At 41.3% G+C, this 17,149-nt stretch overlaps 1 protein-coding gene across 1 annotated transcript; it reads right to left on the bottom strand.

Moving 5' to 3' along the window:
- Positions 1-1,627: 1,627 nt before the first annotated feature.
- Positions 1,628-16,836, bottom strand: LOC118406025. Its single transcript, XM_035805879.1, has 10 exons — positions 15,498-16,836; positions 13,631-13,741; positions 12,644-12,739; positions 11,676-11,834; positions 11,041-11,136; positions 10,662-10,901; positions 9,190-9,253; positions 7,322-7,512; positions 5,924-6,056; positions 1,628-5,369 (listed from the first exon to the last, which is right to left on the bottom strand). Exons 1-10 carry the CDS (start codon positions 15,733-15,735, stop codon positions 3,179-3,181), a joined length of 3,519 nt encoding a protein of 1,172 aa, XP_035661772.1. The 5' UTR covers positions 15,736-16,836; the 3' UTR covers positions 1,628-3,178.
- Positions 16,837-17,149: the final 313 nt, after the last annotated feature.

The raw sequence follows: 17,149 nt of genomic DNA, 5'->3' as shown, positions 1-17,149 counted from the left end.
GCCAAAATTCAAGATGGCGGACGGTATGACCAGATCAAGTATAACTAGCTTATTATCCCTAATAAGTTGTAACTACCTTGTATTTTTTCATTAAAAAACTTTTAAATGAACGTCTCCAGTCTATTTCCGTTATCTTCTAATTCTGCGATTATTTATCGCCAAAAATGCATTTTTGAAAATTCAAGGTGGTGGATATTAGATGGCGGAGCCCAACTGGTATCTTATATATGCATTTTATGACGTCATTTTGACGTCATCGATGTTGCTATTGGTAACAAGCATTAATCGTAATAAACGTTATTGTTAGATGTTAAGATGCATAATTTTCCTTCCTTCATTTTTTTTTGTCTACGTGCCAAAACATGGGCAATCTTTTGGAATCCTTAAGTGGTAAGTACCGCTTTTGTACGAACTCGTAGGGAATCCGACGGGTTTTGGAGCACGCAGACACGCCGTAGAACTTTACGTGCAGGTAAAAATTTTGTGTGCCATCGGGCTGCGGATTCGACCCCCGTACGTGCCACTACGTACGTCGCGCCTGCCCTGTACAACCTGAAAGTTTTTAGAAAAACGTGGCGGACGTGGCCTCCCAAAAACACGTACGGACAAACTGCACGTACAGCGGGTTGTGCCCTTAACTTTAGTTGCATGGCGTTAACGTTGCGTGGCGTAAAGGTAGCGTGTGTGGTTCAGAACCTTGGGGTACTGGTATCGAATCCCGATTTGATCCGAATTTGTGTCCTTTGGAAAGACACTTCATACAAAGTTTCTCACTTCACACACTCGTGGTAACGGGTATCTATCTTTGGTTATAATCGTCAATTGTCGTGACGCTAGTACAAACGGAGTGTCAGTGACTTAAAAGTACCTAACGCACTTATTGAAAACACTAGATGTCCTACACGGTGTGAGTGGATCAAGTAAATCTGTTACTATGATGCAGCTTCAGTACATATTTGGTGTGTAACGCCACGAGGTGGTTTACCGGGTGTGCAATACAACAGAACTCAATACAGTATGCAATACAAATTTTGCATGCAACGACACTTTAATGGCTTTTGATACAGATCTTTTCCCCTTTAAATAGCCTATCCTAATTCCATCTACTGTCTTTATTATATGTGTCACTACTAGCAATAGGTATCGCAATCATGCAAGTAATATTACACACAGATCAAGGATGATATGCTAAGAAATATGCGATTTTGAAAGCTAGATTAAAATGCCATCAATTTGTAGGAGATTGATACTGAATCAAATTTAAGTATTGAAAAATGTTGATACAATTAATATGAGAGAGAATCAAGGGAAAAGCCTTCCAATGTTAATTTTTTTTGCCATGCAAAAGTAATAAACTCGGTTGATGGTAATAATAAGATTATGTTGATATCATGGGTCAATAAAGAATGCTCACATCACAGCATTGAATCAATCCTGTAGGATTATGGTGTTTAGGCTTTCTAAATAGTGAAATATCAGTCACATTTTGGTAACTGTTTCAAATGGCCTGGCAAATTTGCAAATAAAATTATATTAATTTCCACAGCAACTTGCTTACCATATTGACACAATCTTTCTTTAACTAATATCCTTATCGTGAAAACATAAGACATCTTGCACATTGTGGTTACTGTTTCACATGGCCTGTTTCCGTCATCTTCGTAATGAAAACATTTACGAATAAAATTATATTAATTTCCACTGCATCTTGTTTACTATAGTTACACAATCTCTGTTTAACTGATATTCTTATCTTGCAAATATTGGACCTCTTGTCAAAGTCTTTATGGTACAAAAACAGTTGAAACGTTTTCCTAAAATCTTCATGCACCAATTATTACACCATGAACAATGAAGAATTCGCAATAAAAGTCTATTTCTTATTCTTTCAATATAAGTCGTCTGATTATTTCAATGATGCCCTATTTACATATCTTATCCTTTGACTCCGTGGCATTTTGAATCAAATTTCTTTCTTTTGCAAGAGCCGATAACTTTTTATCGAGTTATTTATCAAAATGGTTAAACTTTTCAAGGGTGTCATAATCATATTCAAAACAAATTCCTTGATCATAATAGATTGCCCAATGTATGATAAGACCGACAAAATTGTTACAATATTGCACAAACAAAAACTATCATGAGCTTTTCATATCTCTAGTAGTATGTAACATAATCCATATTAAACTCTGTACAACAGAGATTACAGCTGGCATAGCATGTATATACTTTCCTTTAAAACATAATGTTCTGGACTATCAGTATGCAAAATTACTGTTATTCATGAAGTACATAATTTATTTGAGATTACAATAATTCAACTGTAATGTATGTACACGATGCCGTACTTTGAACCTGCTAAAATATCGCGCATTAAAGCTCTCTCTCTCTTTCTCCTTATAATTAAAGTATGCAATGCATGTGGCTAGATTAGAGCTTGATTTTTATTACGCTATAATTAGTTGACACTGATTAGATTTTGAGTGATTCCCTTTGAAATAGGAAGGTGTACAAGGAATCTTAAAGCTGTTGTTGCTGTCAATGCTGTCTCTAACGGCTCAGAACTAGAGGCAGACAGCACGGAAAAGGCGATGCTGGACAGAGTCTTTTGGGCTGCTGCAGTGGTTCGGGCGGCAGGGGAGGAGCGATACCTGACATAAGTCAAGTCAGTAAGTCAACGGCTCAAACTAGAAACTAGTCTCTTTTTCATCTATATCCGGAGCGGTCATGGAACGCACTACGTCAGTTCCACCTACCACTACGTCAATTCCGCCTGCCACTACGTCAATTCCACCTGCCACTACGTCACTTCCGCCTGCCACTACGTCACTTCCGTATGCCACTACGTCAATTTCGCCTGCCACTACGTCACTTCCGTCTGCCTCTACGTCACTTCCGCCTGCCACTACGTCACTTTCACCTACCTCTACGTCAGTTCCGCCTGCCACTACGTCACTTCCGCCTGCCACTACGTCAGTTTCCCCTGCCACCACGTCACTTCCACCTGCCACTACTTCACTTCCGCCTGCAACTACGCCACTTTCACCTACCACTACGTTACTTCCGCCTGACACTACGTCACTTCCACCTGTCGCCACGTCATTTCCGCCTGCCACTACGTCACGTCCACCAGCCATTACGTCACTTCCACCAGCCACTATGTCACCTCCACCTGTCACTACGTCCCCTCCACCTGCCATACGTCACTTCCGCTTGCAACTGCGTCAGTTCCCCCTGTGGAGGCAAGCTTGGTGCTTGCAGCGGCGGTTTCTCCGTTGTCCTGTTGAGGCTTGTCCAGATGAGAGCGTGCAGTTTTTTCGACATCAGCCAAAGTTGTCTTGGGCATTTCTTTAGCACGTGCTGTGGTCTTCCGATTGCTAACAGTGGCAGTACATCCACTGGCCCTATTTGGACTATCTAGCTGAATGCGTGCTCTGTTCTCCTCCACATCAGTGAAAGTTGTCAGAGGTATGTCTGCAGAAGAGCTGGTCTCACACGCCGTTGCGGTGGTCCTCTGCTTCATGGCAGCGGTGGTTGCTCTATTGTCTTTGTTAGGTTCAGCCAGACCAAAGCGTTCCCTGATAACCACCTTCCATTTCTTAACCACCTTCGATGTTATTGTCAGTATCAGGGCCAGTAGAAGGCCATGAGAAGCATTCAGCACAATGAAGATGTACTCGACAGCTCGACTGTTGACGTAAGGATAGATGAAGCCGAGAAGCCAGGTGAACCCCGTCAAGAAGCAGATACGCAAGTAAACCCAAGCCTTGCTGCTGTTCGAACGTGACTTTGCCTTGTCGGCTATCTCAAATGACTTCCGTATGGCCAGCAAGACAAAAGTGGCCAAGACAGCATTGACCAGAATGGCGCTGAAGACAGGGACTCCAAAAGCCAGCAGGTTGGCTACCGGATTGCCGATCCAACAGTTCTCTCCGTACCCCACACTGACCGAACTGCCGAACTCTACAATCACGGTCACTATAACTATAGGGACCGGCATCAGCCATGTGTACAACAGGTACTTGTATAGCTTTGCTCTTTCTAAAGCATCACGAAACGTTAGAAAGAGGTCCATGGCAAGCGCGTTCATTGATGTGAAGGCCGTCAACAGAAAGTAGTGAAGAATTATCGCGAACGCTGCACAAGCCGGTCCGATAGGGACCCTCACACGTACCATAAACAAGACTTCAGCAAACGCCATGCATACCAACATCTGAACCTTCAGCTTTTCTGGGACTTTCTCCCACTGGCCAGACCTGATATTGTGAACTACGTAACCAAACACTGCTACAGCGGACACTATCACAAGCCCCAGGGTTAACCAGCCCTGGTTAGCGTCCCAAGGGTTAGCTGTCTGTGTGTTGTTTGAGAAGTACTGCAGAATGCACTCCCCGCAGATCGATGCTGTTGTGTTCAGAATGGCCACCTGCTCAGCTGGACAGGACACGTTAGAACTCAACAGGTGGACGCTACCATTGGGAAGGACACGGAACTCTTCCGCTGTGAATGTCAGAGCGGGTTCGCTGCAGTTTTGGAAGCGAGTGGTATTGTTTAATGAGCCGTGAGTTCTACGGGAGGACGAGAACAACCAGCATGTGTCTGCAAAAGGATCGTATAAAGTGTCGGAAGGACATTGATTGGGACTGTTTCCACCACTTCCATAGGCATTGAAGTTGAACAGATTAGTTAGTGAGAATCTTGAAGGACAGTTGTTCCATATTACGCAATTAACTCGAGATATTGTATCCACAACTGAAGCACACTTAAGGTTTGCGGTTGCCGGAAGAGACAATCCTTCACAAAGAGCACAGTGAACATTTTTGTAAATCTTATACCCAGTGCCTATTGGGTAACTGTAGGACTTACAGGAGGAGATATCACAACTCTCTTCTAAAATGTCAACCTGAATACATCGTCTCGCATGCGATATGTCTAAAGGGACAAACGCTATAGTTTTCGTTCCAAAGCAATATTCGTCACTACTTTCAAAGATGCTGTTATATTCTTGGGAACCCCAAGGGATTTGTGGAGACAACTCGAGAATCCCTGTACACTCAACTTGCGACTCCCAAGGAATTGTTTCTGTTAAAGACACATTGTTACAAATTGCACAGAATATGTTTCTGTAGGGGATTTTTGAAGCGTCCTCCACAGGCATTCTATGGACTAGCTCACTTGGGTTAAAGGGGTCCACTTGTTTTAAACACTTATCCCTTGTGACGTCATCCGTCCATTCATCAGGACAGTCAGCAAACATCCAATAGGACTCTTTCTTTCCAGGGTATTCAAGGAAGCGACGAGAAAAGCCAGACACACAGTCCCACTTCAGATGGTGATGGTCAGACGGCGTCTGGGATTCGCTGCTTCCTCTGTGGCGGGTGCAATGAAGTTTTAATAAATCACAATGCCACTAATTAAGATGTCACGTTGTAAACTTAAAGGGGTCCAGAGCGGAAGTCGAAAACTCCACAAAACAGAATTCCTTGTAGAGAAATGGACCACTGTTTTGAGTATCGTCCATTCCCATGTTTTCACATACTGAATCAGGTTCAGGTCCGGACCTGGACCTGATTCTCTGGACATGACCAAATGAATTTTCTGTACCCGTACCCACCCCTACTTGTCTTCGATATCTACAATCAGTAACCATATCCCTGTATTTTTGTCTCAATAAATATGATTGAAACAGTTGGTAAACAGTTGGTAAACAGATGTTGGCCAGCATAACACCAAAGCCACTGAGGCTGCTAGTAGTGTGCTGCCAGTAGTTAGTCAAGCAATTCGACATGGTTTTGGAAACGGTCAGCTGACCATATCCAGTTGCTTGAGTAACTATTTTTGGCATATCTTGTTAGCTGGATGTTTAACCTACATCGACGTTGCTAGCTGTGTGATTTTACTAGGCTAGTAGAGGTTAACTTACTCAAAGTCTTGGCAGCAGTCGCCGAAAAAGCTGCAGTCTTTGTCACAGTAGCAAAGTCGTAATGTTCCTAAATAATCTGCACATGAGTAGTCTGTATGGCATTCCTGGCCATCAGACTCTGGAGAGAAAGGCTCTGAGAAGACAAATGAGAAGTTGCAGATGAATTATTTTCGATGCAATTTGTCCATTGTGAATGATTGTTGGCCATTGCTTTGTAATAAGAAATGTTTTATTGCAAATTCATGCCCATGGGGCTGATTGCATGTGATCAAAAACTAGATACAATAAATGGATGAATGTCGTCTAAATAGATAATCTAAATTCTAATATACAAATATTTAAGTGGGCGAATGTACATACGGTACGGAATAGGGTACTAAATCTACGTAACTATTACGGGGTTTGAATTCTTCTTTGCAGAAAGTTGAAAATGAAATATTATAATGCCCCATCTATTCTACAATAGATTGATTAGATGATCTTAGTAGGAGGAGAATCTTTTGTGGCGTTTTTAACAGTGAAAATATTACGGGCACTCTTTCAAAAAGACTGTCTCTTTCGACATAATAACAGATCTACGCTTTTAAGTCCACATGCGTGTGTTGTTCGTATTGCGGATAATATGTCAGAGATGAAACCTCCTTGATGGATGTCGTAGAGACCCGACGACCAATCTTGTGATCGTGAGTGAGTGAGTGATCATGATTAAGTGATTAAGTGAGTGAGTGAGTGAGTGAGTGAGTGAGTGAGTGAGTGAGTGAGTGAGTGATCATGATTAAGTGAGTGAGTGAGTGAGTGATCATGATTAAGTGAGTGAGTGAGTGAGTGATTGAGTGAGTGATTGAGTGAGTGAGTGATCATGATTAAGTGATTGAGTGAGTGAGTGGTCATGATTGAGTGATTGAGTGAGTGAGTGAGTGATCATGATTAAGTGATTAAGTGAGTGAGTGAGTGAGTGATTGAGTGAGTGATCATGACTAAGTGATTAAGTGAGTGATTGAGTGAGTGATTGAGTGAGTGATTGAGTGAGTGATGATTAAGTGAATGAGTGAGTGATCATGAGTGATTGAGTAATTGAGTGAGTGATCATGATTAAGTGAGTGAGTGAGTGATCATGAGTGAGTGAGTGGGTGATCATGATTAAGTGATTGAGTGAGTGATCATTAGTGAGTGAGTGAACATGAGTGAATGATTAAGTGAATGGGTGGTTAAGTGAATGAGTGAGTAAGTGATTGAGTGAGTGATCATGAGTGAGTGAGTGAGTGAGTAAGTGAGTGAATTTGTAAATTCCTTAATTTCGTGATGTTTGGACATTAACGATACATTCTTAGTTATCTTTCGTCATCATTTGAGTAACGAGAAAAGATCAGACCTACAGGTATTCTCAAGCTCTCTTACCAGCACATTCCATCACCTCACAGTAGTCCCACCTCTGCGACTCATCCGTGGTGTAGCACCAGGGCCGCTCCTTGTTGTCAGGGTTACGGCAGAAGTTTCCCTCGAGGCCGGCATCAGGATGAGACTGTGGTGTGTGGGGATGACTGTGTGGGGACTGGGAGTCCCATCTCTGACACACCCGGTCTCCTGCCCTGTACAGATATACGGTATATAAACGTGTAAAAAGCCTGTTGTGTGTGGGGATGACTTGGGGTGGGGTGGGGGATATGGTGGCTGTGAGTGTGTGTGTGTGTGAGGGGGGGGGGGGGGCTGGGGCTGGGAGTCCCATCTCTGACCCACCCGGTCTCATGCCCTGTACAGATATACGGTACATATACGTGTAAAAAGCCTCCTGCCCTGTACATTTATATGGTATATAAATGTGCTATACTACGTAATATTTGGACCATACAAAAGTACATTTTTCTGCCATTTCTTTACATAGTAAGCTAAATCTACTCTTTAGCATTGAATACAAGGCTCAGTGAGAGAAGGTACAACATTAGTACATCATACAAAATGTCTACAATCTGTGATCTTCCTACATGGACCTCCATGCTTCCTAGAGAAACGCCCACATCTGGCTTATCACATTCTTGTGTGCCTGACTGCACAATGGGGTGTCTGATGACAGTTTCATCATAATTTTGTAAAATGTTATCTTTGCAATATTTCTCGCAGATTTGAAGGTAATATAACAGATTACTAATACCCTACAATATAGACTCAGTGCATGATTATACCCTATTCTGAAGTAAAAAAAACGAAGAAGCTCTTGATTGTTCTTCCCTGTAGTCACCCTGGAGTGTGAACTCATTACCCTCCCCCTAGGGTGCCTGTAAGTTGTTGTTTACAGACAGGAGTGTCTAACTCCGGTGGGCACTGAGATAAAACTACGTAGCATACCTTTAAACGGGTGTCGCATGCGTATTAATGATCCCCACGATTTGAATTTTGGTAGGCATTCATGAAAGCCTCGTTACTAGGGTGGGTACAGGTACAGAAAATTCAGGTCCAGGTCCGGTTCAGGTCCAGAGGATCAGGTCCAGGTCCGGACCTGAACCTGGACCTGATTCAGTATGACTCATACCAATGGTTCATTCCACTACAAAGAAATCTGTTTAGTGGAGTATTAGACTCGCACTGGCCATGGCGTTTTAAAATCCTACAACGGTAACTGCACCTGTACGATTGACTGTAAAACATGATAGAAATGACTATAAACTCTACTCTACTTCACTCTTGTTATTTTCTTCCACTTGCAAGCGCCAAAACGTTTGAACGCCTGATAAAATAATCTGTAAATTTCCTAATAGGTCCAACATCGGGTTAACCTATTTTTTTCAGGTCCGGTTTTTCTGGACCGGTCCAATGAGAAAAACCGGTTTTGTACCGGTACGATGTACCGGTACCCAGCCCTACTCGTTACCTATACCACGTTGTACTCGTTAACTATGGCCCGTGTGGCGAAATAATTGATCACCCCTCGTAGTTTTAGTTACTATCATGTTACCGACTGGGAAACATTGTTTTTCATGTTGTGTTCCTTTTTCTTCTTCTTTTCGTCTGTCTTAAACCAAAAGGAGCTGCTTACAGCTGGTAACCCCAACACATGAACTAAATATTAGCTGTTTAGGCAATTATAACCAGGTTTGTGATAGTAAATTCTGCATTCTGTTCCATAAAAAAAGCATTTTACTGAAAGGGAAACATTCTGCAGTTTTTCGAAAGTGTTGCCTGGCTAGCGTCAGATTTTTTTTGTGCTTTCTTGATGTCAAAGTTTTGATTTCGATGGTTTGGAGGTTCCTTAAATGCCCAGTTAGTCTCACCTGTTAGATCGCCCTACGTAACTCCTTCCCTTATCCACTGCGTAGAAGCATCGCGTCGGTGGGGCTGAAGTCAAAACAAAATGGAGGACGTATGAAAGATAAAACTTTGAACACATATACTTTAATTGTCACGTATATACCGAGCTTATTTGAATGTGCGATTTGAAACATGTTATCTTGATGCCCCTATCATTCTATGTTAAAATCCGTCTATAGAAGCTTATAAATTTCTTCCTCTATGTGGAAGAGAACAAAATTAATCTCAGGTAGATATGACAAGGGAGCTTTACGTGGCATCGTAGCGAGTTTGGAAAGGTGTAAAACACCCTCCAGATTAATTTTAGACTTCCGGGTTAATTCCGGACAAACCTTGATCATTTGAAAAACGAATAATCAAATGAATTAACATTCACAAATATAGTATATTAAGGTCTCATTGATGAGTTTCTTCTTCCCCTAGACTTCTATGTTATAATTCGTGTTTTACATGGTCGCTTTCATAATGAAGCTACATGAAATGTCAGCAGATTTTTCATTCTATGTTGAGAAAATTTACTCTATAGAATGGAGAAAAATTGCCAATTACTAGAATCCATAGGTTTGTTGTTTATAGCAATTACAAGCTACAATTAGTCCATCCCCGCAAAAGGCACTTTTTCCCAGCTATCGCACAACCGCACCACTCATGATCAGAACCCGGGACTGTACCTCCGACCTAGCGCGTGGCTGTCAAACATTACCTGATAATTTCTTCAGTTACAAGCAAGCTTTCACTAATCTAACTTTTGATATCAGTTCGACTGGCAAAAAGGGAATTTCTCGCCGCTAAAAACATGCGTCCATGCAGCCGTTCAGTTTTTGGCTCGGATCTATTCTAGGGTACCCACTCGGAGTAATACATCAATGAGACCTTAAACGTAATTAATATGTAGATTGTAATAGGTTTTTTCAAGGAACAAAGCCAATTCTGGACACTTGTACCTCAGGTTCCGCAACAAAATTTTGTAGAATTTTGGGAACCTGAGCAAGATCCGAGCCAGAATTCTGGGCAATTCTTCAGAATTCTGGGAGCCTGAGCCAGAATTCTGGAGAATTCTCCAAAATTGGCTTTGTTCCTGGGGAAATCTAATTGCAATCTGCATATTAATTTCATTTTAATATGCGATATTTGAAAATGTTAATTCATTTTGGTAATTGTTTTTCAAATGATTAAGGTTTGTCCGGAATTAACCTGGAAGTCCAAAATTAACCTGAAGGGTGTTGTTATTGTCTCTTATGTGACCCCTACGACCACGGCGGTCATGGGTCGTAAGGTTCATTTTATCGATCCTGTGTTGTTGGGAAAGGTACTAAGTAATTAACACGACCAGGTTAAAGATGTGTATCCGTCCTTGGTTCGGGAAGTGAAAGGTGATGGAAGACGTTGGCGAACTTTATTCGTGAACGATGAAGAATATAAACGTTGAATTTACCGTCACAGGTGAAGACCTCCTCGCAGTACATCCACCTGATGAGCGGGTTGTTTGTGTAGCACCACGGCCTGTCCTTCCCGTCCGGGTTCCGACAGTAGTTCCGTTCCAGCCCTGCCCGTGGGTAGGCCTGGGGAGTGTGTTTATGGGTGTGGGGGTACTGAGATGTCCAGAACTGACAGGAGTTGTCCCGGTTTGCAAGGCCCCTGTAGCTTGTCCCTCTGTCTCTCCCATAGTAACATGCTGTGGACATATAATGTTACATTGTAAATGCTGTGCACAAAAGAAGGTGCTCGTAAAATTGCATTTTTGCATAGTAGGCACAGAAAGTATGGGCTAGCTTGATGTTCAATTTTTTAACTCCCAAATAAACAGTACGTACCACAGTTCTGCTCGTCACTGTTGTCCCCACAGTCGTCTCTGCCGTCACACCGAGAAAGCTGATGAAACAGGGCTCCATTGTCACAGGCAGACGGTGCTGGAGAACAAATGGGCACTGTTTAGCCACAACCTATGCATATATGAACATTCAACTATCTCTCTGTCTGCCTCTCTGTCTCTCTGTCTCTGTCTCTCTCTGTCTCTCTGTCTCTCTCTGTCTCTCTCACTGTCTGTCTGTCTCTCTCTCTCTCCGTCTCTCTGTCTCTGTGTATCTGTCTTTCTATTTGTCTGTCTCTTTGTCTCTCTGTGTCTCTTACTGTCTCTCTCTCTCTGTCTGTCTCTCTCTCTCTCTCTGTCTCTCTCTCTCTCTCTGTCTGTCTCTCTCTATGTCTGTCTCTCTCTCTGTCTGCCTGTCTGTCTTTCTCTAGAAGTTTCTAAATCTGTGCATTTTGGATTGAAAATTGAATGTATTTTGTAAGGTATGACATCAATGAAGTAGACACGGAGTATTCCTAATCACTCCCAGTCCTATTTTTGTGTTGGTAATTACAGTTTAACTAGTTCAATAATGACTTCTACCAACACAGATGAACTTCCAAGCTAAGCGTCTGCAAACATTACAGCCAGTTTACTCACAGCAGGACTCGTCACTGCCATCCAAACAATCCTCCTCATCGTCACATCTAGCATACTGTTTACTCGGATGACCATAGCAGGGAATGTGGGTTTCCGTACACATTTTTTGTGCATCTAGACACTGTCCATCGCTGCAGGCCAGTCTACCTTGCCGCTCGCCTGTATAAAATATAAGCGCAAAATTAAGAAAAAGCAATTCGTTTTTTTAACATGTCTCCTTTTTCCAAAAAAGTTTGTAGTTAAAGGCATAAAACATTAGCACAAGTGGGAGAGGTTGAAGACAAAGCACTTTATATTTGTCTTTTTTATTGTACTTCTTGAAGTTGCAGCAATTACACAAAAAGGACAGCCATAGTTTTCGCGCAACTGAAAGGCGACAGGAATAAATGCAGAATATTTTCCCTTCTTTCAAGCAACTCGCACACAATAATATATCCAATCAGTGATATTATTGTGAGTGAGCAAAAAAAGAACTAAAAGAAATACATTTACTTGGTTTCGGGACCAGGGCATTAAGATGATTATACTATGGAACAAGTCTACCCTTGTAATATTATATAGAGCGTATATCTCATATGCTAACGCAGTTCTAAGTTATGATGTGCTCTTGATAGAAGATGAAAGAAAAAGAAGGGCTGCCAAAAACAATATGTTTTCCTATCTCCTATCAAAACTACACTATCATTTATTACTTTGTTTGAAACAACTATAGTAGGTATATAGGCGTGATAAATTATACGACCAAAATCTATTTTTTTTATCTAAAATATTTACAAGTCAATATTAAGATAAAAGTTAGAACATATGAATAAAAATAGGTACCTACAACTGACCTTGGGAAATTTGAAGAGCAAACGCATGAAAGTGAGAAAATCTGCACCTGACTCAACTTATTTATATATATAAGAGAATCTACAAGAAGAAGAGAAAGGCAAAGAAATAGGAAGAAACATTGTGTCCATACTTACAGCAGTTCTGCTCGTCTGTATTGTCTCCACAGTCGTCATTACCGTCACACACCTCTGCCTTGTTGATGGCGACTCCACTAGGACAGATCTCTTTATCTACATTCAAAAAGACAATACGTCTAAAGAACAGTGAAAAGATTTCTACACTACTGGTCCATTTGTGTAGATTGCAATTTTTAGACATAGAATAAAGCAATTGTCAATGGCTAGGGGTACCTAGTCATGAAAAATGCAGAAATCGCTAGATAAAAATGTACGATGGTTAGGCTACACAGAGCTGTGTATGTTCATTAACGAATCCAAACTGGTAGCCTGACATCGCGTTTATTTTACAATTTTCAAAAAGGTTTAATTTGCAAAATTTGTTGAATGGACCAGAACAAGTAGCATCGATAAATCGCCAGTTGCAACAAAAGCGGTCACTTCATACTGCACTGCTATCATTACTATTTCCAATAAAGACATTTTGGATAAACGTTGGGAACAAAACAGAGGATGTGAAATCCCAGGCATAAAGCTGTGTGTAAGCCTGACGGCCGGTTGCCTACATAAAAATGGAGAAAAGTCGCCTCAACAATTTGCCAGGCGCAGTGTGATATGTCTGCTTTACCAACCAAAAATGATTGGACATTTTTTTTAAATATCCTTACAGGAAGAAAATGAAGTATAAAATTCAATCAAAACGAGAAACTACAAAACTTTTTCTAGAATCTAACCAAAATCTTCTTATTTTTGTATTATAATTCAAGAAAAACTTTCTGGAAATTCTTGTTGTTTATAACCAGATTCAACTCTTATAAGAAATGAAAAAAATCCTCTTTTTCTCCGAATATGACAGGACTTTCTTCGTGGAAGATAAACTTTCCGTGACAAGCACATTTTTCTGAGATTTTTTGAGGACAGAATAATTTTCCTCCAGGAAGATACATTTTCTGTGAGGAAGCAAAGCAAGATAAACAAGAAAAGGCATTTTTGGCAGTGAATTACCGCAGTTTTCTTCATCGCTCCCATCGTCACAGTCCACTATGCCGTCACAGATCACCTCATGGACATCACAGTTACCGTCTGTACACACCGTCCTCTCAAATCCGGAGCAAGCTGGACGGACAGAAGAAGATACACAGTGATGAAGGGGAGATATATAAAACTACCAGTGTCTGAGAGGATTTATAAATATTACCCCTTAAATGATGTAGAACACGAGAGTCATTTTATCTCTACTAGTCCTTTGTATGATGTTATAAGAGAAACCAATCCCATTGTTGATATAAAATAAAGGACCCACATATTATAAAAGTGGGTAATTTCGGTGTACCGGTGCAAAACCGGTTTTCTTATTTCTTATTTGACCGGTCCAGAAAAAACCGATCCTGAAAAAAATCAGTAGACCGGAAGTTGAATCTATTGGAAAATGAACGGACATAAGATCAGGCATCCACACGTTTAGGGCTTACCCGTCGAGGAAAATAATAAAACTGAAGTAGAGTTTATAGTAATTTCTACCAAGTTTCACAGTCAATCGTACAGAGGCAGTCAGCCTTGTAGGATTTTAAAACGGCAGAGGAAGTCGAATTCTCCACAAAACAGACTTCTTTGTAGCGAAATGGACCATTGTTTTGTGTATCGTCCATTCACAAGTTTCCATATACTGAATGAGGTCCAGTTTCAGGTCTGGGCCCAGACCTGATCATCCTCTGGACCTAAAACGGAACTGGACATGAATTTTCTGTACCGGTACCCACCCCTAGTATTATGTTGCTCATACATAATACTACAACATACATTTTAAATGCTTCCAAAAAAGTAGACACGCCGTACTCTACTCCACTAAAAAACTGTACGTTTATCGTTTGTTGCATAATGATCATTATATTATCAAATAAATGTCAAATTCTCCATGTTCTTTGCTTTGTTGCTATATACAGTACTCTCCTAACAGATGTTTTGATTACTTTTTTGTCGCTTTAATCGGGATTTCTATTTTGTATTGTAACTTGCTGTATTGCTGTATCCAGTCTAACTAGGGATCCAAGCTTAAAGGGGCATTCCACTCCACACGGGAGTGTTATTTTCCGATAGATATCAATTTTAGAAAGTAATAAACACATACTACTTCACATCATACGATTAAGTACCCAGTTTCTCCACGTGCCTCAAAAGCATTTAGTCTTCTACTAAACTCCCCAAGGACCCACTAATTGAATTAATCCTATGGTTGAAAATAATGCAAAATTTTAGGTAAGGTTACAAAGCTAATTTCAGGGGCGCTAAGAAAGATGTCTTGTTATCCGTTCTTTGATATTTTGTGAACAATTGAACTTCTTGGTGTGGTTAGCGCCCCTCATTTATGCCGAAATTATTCACGATAAAGGAAGTGTCTATGCGTATAGGGAATGCATTGGTAGGGTCTGCATGGGTTTAGTGAGTGTAATATCGTTTTGCAACACAAACATCGCGTAATTTATCCCAAGGTGAATTCAACAAAATTCGGCTGATTATGTATTCATTAACACAGTATCTATCGGAAAGCATCACCCCTTCTGGAGTGGAATGCCCCTTACTCTCAGCCCCAAGAGCTATACAGTGTGTCCGGAACACGAGATGTCAAACCGGGAAGTTTCGCTGTAGTACCACAACAAGCCGCTAGGGTCCCTCAAATCTAATCGTTTCTGAGTCTTATCAAGACTAGGTAGGTCAAACCAAATATCAGTACAATCCATCCAGGCTTGTATCTACACACAAACAAACAAACACAAAAGCTACCCAAAATATAACATTCGAGACGAAGGTAATAAAAAATCTCTAACATGCGCAGACGAGTGAGATACTATCTTAAGTAGTACTGAGCACTTACCTTGGAGAAACTTGACCTCGCCGATTGGTCTACGATACTCATTCGGGAACTCCAGGCGCCAAAACTGTCCTGTGGTGAGGAGCCCAGTCAGGTCAATTCCTCTCAGATGAAGTGTGTTAGACAGTTGTTTGTCACTCCTGAAGTGTGTGTCGTGTGGCACAGTGATCCATTGCTCTCCTGTCATAACCATGACTGTACCGTCCAAATGCAACAAGCCATGCATGTTGACATCATGCATGTACCAAATGCGAATTCTGGAAAGCGTCAAGGACGTCTGCAGATCAAACGTCAGCTGCCAGGTGGCGTCCTCGTCTCCACGTCTCCAAGTCGTCTGGATGTTGGAGTCCAAGACGTACCAAGCAACCCGTCGGAGTCCGTCACCCCCCTCCCATAGGTCCGGTGTCACCCATGTCGGGTCGGTCTCCACCCAGCCACCTGCCGGTAACAGTCTTTCATTAATGTTTCATGGAGGTATGTATGCAACTAGCATCACGCATGAGGAATAGAGCTCGACGGGCGATTTTTGACAGAACTATGGCCGTTTTTTTTTCAATCACTGTGCACTATTTAAAGCTCAAAAAACTTCTCCTGTACCTGCGTCTTATGGTTACATTTAGATGCACTTTCCTAGCCAGTATATACCATCATAGTTTCAATACCAAAATGTTTTTTCTGAATCACTGTGCAATATCTAATCACTGAAAATCGAGCAACAGGGTAGAGTTTCATACCCAAACTTCTTGTTCAATTCTTCTGTGTTTCTGAAATTCGGTGCCTTTCTACGGGACAATAAATTAGACCTAAGATAATTAATATCACATCACTTGCTTACGAATAAGAAGCAAAAAATATTTAAATTGGTCTGTGGAAAGAAATTCGCAATTATGCCCTTTACAGATTTGACATATGTCAAACATTTGGAAGAAACTGCAATGCTATAACCCGTAACGAGAAGGTACCTTGCATATACGTAACTAGGCATAGAATAACATTCAGTATACTGTTCTTGTATCGTTACATATCCTGAATGAAAACTGCAGTTCACTGTTATAAGTTGTTCAGGTACAGTTACAGATCCGGACCTGTATCTAAAGCTCACTAAACTTCCCCTGTATACCTGCACCTTATATGTCACGTTCAGATGCCCTTTCCTGGCCACTATATACGTGTCTATAGCGGCCAATTATGGGAGTGGGGAAATCTGGCCACTATAGACATGTGGCCACTAGACAAAATGTTGATCAGCTGACCACGAGCAATAAGCTACATGTGATTTCAACACCCACCAACCTTTCTCACCAAGTAACATTTTTTCGATCGTCTCCAAATACAACTGACCCTGCCAGGGTCAAATCTACTGAAAATGATTGATATTGCCTGGTTACTTCGCCAATAAAGAATTGCGCTTAAACGTTCAAGGCACGCGTACCTTCCCCTACCGCTAAAATTACTAAAAGAACTAAAAATCCTCAAAAAGTACGATTTCAAACACGGCGCAGGGTGACATGCGGCCGCTGTATGGTCGTAATAGGCAGTGTTTGCGTTTGTCCGGACCGGAAATCATGTGGCCGTGACCGCGTTGGACAGGTGGTCGCTATAGACTATTTCTTAATGCTTAGGTCAATGGAAATACCCAAGGGACCGACAAAAAA

The sequence above is a fragment of the Branchiostoma floridae genome, chromosome 18 (assembly GCF_000003815.2).
Source record: "Branchiostoma floridae strain S238N-H82 chromosome 18, Bfl_VNyyK, whole genome shotgun sequence".
Lineage (NCBI taxonomy): Eukaryota > Metazoa > Chordata > Leptocardii > Amphioxiformes > Branchiostomatidae > Branchiostoma > Branchiostoma floridae.
Note: the sequence above shows the minus strand (reverse complement) of the source record. Positions and strands in the feature narration are given on the sequence as shown.

What these genes read in the sequence shown, in the direction of transcription:
- LOC118406025 (XM_035805879.1), bottom strand. Translation starts at nt 15,735, where the DNA reads ATGCATGATGTCAACATGCATGGCTTGTTGCATTTGGACGGTACAGTC. An exon ending in CGAGGTCAAGTTTCTCCAAG is followed by an intron (nt 13,742 to 15,497) that starts GTAAGTGCTCAG and finishes CTGTCCGTCCAG; the next exon opens with CTTGCTCCGGATTTGAGAGG. An exon ending in TACGTAGGGCGATCTAACAG is followed by an intron (nt 7,513 to 9,189) that starts GTGAGACTAACT and finishes ATATCTGTACAG; the next exon opens with GGCAGGAGACCGGGTGTGTC.